The sequence below is a fragment of the Nanorana parkeri genome, unplaced genomic scaffold (assembly GCF_000935625.1).
Source record: "Nanorana parkeri isolate BGI_ZX_2015 unplaced genomic scaffold, ASM93562v1 scaffold1461, whole genome shotgun sequence".
In the NCBI taxonomy this organism is placed as follows: domain Eukaryota; kingdom Metazoa; phylum Chordata; class Amphibia; order Anura; family Dicroglossidae; genus Nanorana; species Nanorana parkeri.
In genome coordinates this window covers 278,051-283,916 of record NW_017307729.1, presented here as the reverse complement: position 1 = coordinate 283,916, position 5,866 = coordinate 278,051, and the positions used below count along the sequence as shown (strand labels likewise).

The window sequence follows — 5,866 nt, the reverse complement described above, 5'->3', positions numbered from 1 at the left end:
AAAAAAAATTTAATTGATAAAAAAATAATGAAATAAATAAAAATAAAAAGAAATAATGAAATAAAAAAATAAAAAGTGATAAAAAAGTTTAAAAAAATTAAGAAACAGTAGAAAAAATTGACACTAACCCTGCCATCTGGTTGCCATTCTCCATTGATGGGAAGGGGGGCGCATCGCAGAACCTGGCCTTGGGGCGGCAGGGAGACTAAATCCGGCCCTGGGCCCACCCTCGGTGCTACCACATATTTGTGTGAGGTTAACATCTTACGGGTCATGCACACAGGTGTTGGACCGTGTAGCTCAGTTGGACATCTGCTACATCCTTCAGATTTGACCACATGGCAGGCTGGCCTCCTCTCACCTTTCCGGTGAATTCAGGATCTCACAGCACAGCACAGAGGAGCCGTCTTGCATTTGCTCATGTCTGTTGCGTTGTTGACCTGTGCTGCCTTTGACAACCTGCAATTACCATTAAAAGGTGCAGAGGCAATGTCATTGGACGTCAAACGTCATCTCCTCCTCCATTCCCTGTAGAAATAAAAGCATCCACCATCCAGATGTTTCCATGCTGAGTATAAGGCCGGTCCGCGTCTTCTGACTTGTACGTACAATTTCCTGTGGGTCTGGACTGATGGAAAATTGCCATTATATGCATCAATATCATTCTGCACACTCATCACCAGCATATGGTGCTACAACCCGGATATTTTATATTATCATAAAAAAAAAAAAAAAGCTAATGCTAAATGAGATACAGACTTCAAGAACTCTTCCTGCATATTAAAAGCAGGAGGAAATAATAGTCATTTAATAACAAATGTAGATACAAGACACGTGCAAAGTATAAACATTTCTTTAATGATAGTGTTTTTAATCATTTTAGTCCTACAGATGAAAGAGATCAGCAATTTGTTTTACATTATCTAATAATAAACATTAATTGGACAAATTTTATGAGCAACAAATTCAATTTATTGGATTTTTTTAAATGTTTGGATCTCAAAATAGACGCCTGGCGCGCACTCCTCATTCCCAACGCATGCTCTACAGAAGGCTCTCAATACACACAACTGGTTGGCAAAGCATTCTCTCCATTGAGTCCTGTTTCTCAGTAGAAAGGGTTCAGCTTATCAGGTAGGCTCTGATGCTGGGGAAGCATTACATTCCCATCTGCCAAAGAGGTCCTGGATCCTCTCACCGATGTGTCCCCTGCTGCCACCAACTTCAGGTCCTGCGGAGATCCTCTTTGGCCATTGGGTGGCCATTGAGTTACATTGTCTCCGTCACCCAGGGCTGTAGCTACCATGGGGGCGAGTGAGGCACTTCCCTTCGGCGCAGATGAGAGGGGGCGCTGGCTGCGCCCCATCGCCGCTGTTGCCATGGCAAGCACAGGGCGCCAGGCAGCCAACACAATTGTAGAAATGTCACCAGCACACCAGTCCTTTTAAGATAGCAAAAGCTTCATTTATTGAAGTTTCTTGTCATATGACCAAACAAGCGCTTTCGGGACCGCGCAGGGTCCCTTCATCAGGCTTTAGCATTGACAATTGTACAGTGATCACATCTAGGTATAAATAGACAGACAGTTGCATAAAACACCAATAAACACACCCTCTGACGTCACAATGACATCATAATCCCGCCAAAAAACATAGAAAGAACACAGCCAACACAGCCGCGGCTCGCAGGGAGAAGAGAGGTGGCACAGGCTCCAGCTTCTCCTAGGATCCCCGCTGCTCTTCCCCACCTGGAGGCGGGGCGCATGACATCTAGGGTTGCCACCTGTCCAGGATTCACCCGGACAGTTCGGGTTTTGAATGCTGTGTCCGGGTTTCATGGCAGCAGAAACCCGGACACAAGATGTCAGGCAGACAGGGGGCAACCAAAATTAAGATAGGGGCTACTGCCCCCCCCCACTGAAAACAGTCTCAACTGTGATATTTACATAGGAATGGGTGGCGCTATTTACTTATGAATAAGCCGCCACTCATTCTCCCCGAAAAATGTTTGCGCGTCGCTAGAGTGTTCGGGTTTCGCTTGAAGAAAAGGTGGCGACCCCAATGACATCACATGATGCCGCACGTGTGCAGAGTTGGGTGACATCACACGTCTGTTGGGGGGAGCACAATTTTCTGTTCTTGCCTCGGGCACAAAAGGCGCCGGCTACCTGAATGTCTGCAAATAACTGCAATGGCAAACGCCAGAAAGAACTGAGCCATTTTAACGGAACTTGTGTGTGCGCAGGATGGTCACAGCCAGGGCCAGATTTACTCTCTCTGCTGCCCCAAGGCCAGGTTCCTCAATGCGCCCCCCTACCCGCCAACCTCCCCCCCCATGGAGAATGGCGGACCTGCAGGCTGCATACAATTGATCTCGGTGACATCGCCGAGATCACTTGTACAAAACAAGCGGCGGCTTCCCCGCTGTACATTTGGCTCTGCTTGCCCAAAGCCGGGCTAAATGTAGCAAACAACTGCCCGCCCGGCACCCGGAACTGCATGTCCCGGACATCGGGAGATAGGAATTCCACACCGCTGCTGCCCCTCTACTCCCTGCTGCCCCTCTGCTCCCTGCTGCCCCTCTACTCCCTGCTGCCCCTCTGCTCCCTGCTGCCCCTCTGCTCCCTGCTGCCCCTCTGCTCCCTGCTGCCCCTCTACTCCCTGCTTGGTTGGCCTTGTGGGAAATCCGGCCCTGGTCACAGCTATACAGCTCTCGCCAGATATTTTATAGGTGGACTTTGGAGACTTTAGGTCCTAATGACTTCACAACATACAGGGGTGCAGGTACTCTTAAAAACTAGACCACATAGGGATTCATATACACACACACACATGCACAATCACATACAGACACACAAAGGTTGAACCGTCACGTTCTCAAACAATTCACCCCCACACAGCTCCCTCCTCATGTATCACTGGCCCCTTCCTCTTAGATTGTAAGCTCTCAGGGGCGGGGTCCTCCTTACCATCTTGTCTTGAATTGTATTGTGATTGTAATGTCTTCCTTATATTGTACAGCGCTGCGCACACTGTTGGCGCCATATAAATCCCGTATAATGATAATAATAATAATAACTCGATGGACCTGTGTCTTTATTCAACCTCAAATACTATGTAACTATGTAACATTACCAGCTGCAACATTTTGCAGGAGGGGGGGTCACATTCCCCATTATATTCTACTTATTATACAATGCATCTAGCGGGTATAATGGGTCCCCCTTTTAATAGCCATGGGAGCTGCGTAGGCGTTAAAGCGTTAAAGCTTCAGTGATGACATCTTACCAAATCACCAGAAGAGACATGGAACCATTAGGCGATTGATATCTCTAGCGCAGGGGTGCCCATTAGGTCGATCGCGATCTACCAGTCGATCGCAAAGCGAACATTGGTAGATCGCGATCGGCTGTGTCCTGTCCTCCCGCGACGCTCGTGTGGCTGCCAGCTGAACTAGAAAGACAGCAGAGAAAGAGAGAGAAGAAAGGCAGCAGAGAGAGAGAGAGAAGAGAGACAGCAGATAGAACAGGGGAGAGAGAGAAGAGACAGCCAAGAGATAGGGCTGGTTCACACCACAAAGTCTGCGTTCCAGAGTGTTTGGCCTCTAGAACGCACTGGAATACAAGCCGGCGGCTCCGCCACGCCCCTCCCGCACCCTCAGTGCGATCACCCTTCAATGCACCACCACACCCCCTCCCGCCCCTGAACGCAGGTGTGTGTTTTTTCGTTGGTAGATCTCATTGAGCTCGTCATTTGAAAAGTAGATCTCCAGAGAACAAAATTGTGGGCGCCCCTGGTCTAGCGTGTATCAGAAACTGAAATGTAATTTCTGGGTTACTAAATGATTTAAAACAATCCATGCCAACCAACCAGAAATCAGCTGCCCAGGAACTGAGAAGTGGTTTTGGGTCGGTTGACGTGGTTTATTGATCAAATGCAAGTGTTGGGGCAGATTGTAACAATGTTACTAATTCAGCCGTCTTTGCTTCTGTTTTAGGTCTGACGAGTGTGCCCAAGGACATTCCAAAGGACACCACCCTCTTGGACCTCCAGAACAACAAAATTACGGAAATTAAGAAAGATGACTTCAAAGGACTCAGCCAACTCTATGTGAGGGACCTCTATGTTTATGTGGCTGGAGTAAAATGCGTCACACCTCTCTACAGAATAGATAGAAGATACTTGCGTATAGCAAGACAAGACACAGAGAGCGCCAAAAACTTTTTAATAAACGAATAAAAAATGGTATAAAAGGGTCAGAACGAAAGGTGCATATCCACCGGCTCTTCGTCTTCCCTGGTAGTGAAGTGGTTTACGCGTTTCAGAGGTCACGCCTCCTTCCTCAGAACCAATTGGGGGTGTTCCACTTGAGTATAGGCCAGGGGGTAGACAACTTTTGCAAGACTGAAATCCACAGGCTAGACTCCTAGAGGCAGAGACATGATGGCATTTGCCGTTTCACCATAGATGGAGTGCCAACGTTGCCTAGGAAGTCTGCCAAGAGAATCATGGAGGCTGCCATTGCTGTTTTCTCCCTTTAAATATGCTGGCAACCTCAGCACTCCAGCTGTGGTGAAACTACCAGTCTCGTGAGGCATTGCAAGACTGATCTCCACAGGCATGACTCACAGAGGCACGATGGAATTTGTAGTCGAACCACAGCTGGAATGCCAAGGTTGCCTGGGAAGTCTGCTAAGAGAAACACAGAGGCGGATTTCTCTCATGCTGGATGCCTGGCTTTCATGCTGACCACCAGACATCCCAACTCTCCCGGACGCTCCGGGAGTCTCCCGCTATTAGATAGCGGCTCCCGGCCGCCCGAGAGAGAAACACTTTCTCACGGAAAGGTTTGCTCTGCCCGATCTAGCAGAGTAAACCTTTCCCTGCTGTTTTTTTTTTTTTTTAGATTCCTATTGGCTATTGAAATTTGCAATAGCCAATAGAAAACTAGCTATTGCACCCGTCCACTGCTGCTGTCAATGAGCAGAGGGGGACCTGAACTTCTCCATCAGGTCCCCTTCTAGTGATTGACAGCAGCAGTGGGCGGGTGCAATCGCTAGCTAGTTATTGAATATTGCAAATTGAAGTAGCCAATAGGAATCTAGCTCTTCATTCCTATGCTGGGTTTTTTTTTTTTTTAGTATTCTGGCGGCCGCAGCTGTCAGAATACTAAAAAAACAAATAGGGGGGGGGGGGGGCAGAGGCACCTCCCTGAAATGAGAAGGGCACCTCCCTGAAATTGCATTTTTCAGGTTGGGATCCCTATGCTGACTCTGGCTTTATTTAGGTATCTAAGCCAGTGGGGGTCAACTACGTGTCTATGAGGGACCTCAAAGGTGGCACCCGACCTGTCCAGAGCAAAAGCCAAATGTCTTACCAGGTGTTACCGCAAAGCATGGCAACCCGTGTACTACTGTGCATGCGTTGTGGTGGCATTTATTTTTATAGATACCCCAACTCACTGTTACAATTAGGGCAATGCTACCGCACTGAAGGGCGCCACAATGCCCATGCTGTACATTGTTCTGCGCTGCATAAAACGTTTTATGTCTGTGAAAGGGTGCTAAAAATTGTTAACAATTCTGAATGACATTGCATTAGCTTGCGTAGTAAAGGCAAATGTCACCGTCTGCGGAGATCCTCTTTGACCATTGGGTGGCCATTGAGTTACATTGTCTCCGTCACCCAGGGCTGTAGCTACCATGGGGCGAGTGAGGCACTTCCCTCAGGCGCAGATGAGAGGACATATTTGGTGTGACGCTAGGATAATGGGGACAGTTTTTTTTAACGAATGTATTAATATCCTTTTTTTAGTTTGTTTCCATGGTGTGTCTGGAGCTGATCAGTGAAGACCAGATCCAGACCCC

At 47.9% G+C, this 5,866-nt stretch overlaps 1 protein-coding gene across 1 annotated transcript in view; it reads left to right on the top strand.

Moving 5' to 3' along the window:
• BGN (biglycan) overlaps positions 1-5,866 on the top strand; it is a 66,963-nt gene that overhangs the window by 41,567 nt on the left and 19,530 nt on the right. Inside the window, exon 3 of the mRNA XM_018570124.1 lies at positions 3,997-4,109. Within this exon, the coding sequence (XP_018425626.1) occupies positions 3,997-4,109 (113 nt within the window). The remainder of the gene's footprint in view (positions 1-3,996; positions 4,110-5,866) is intronic.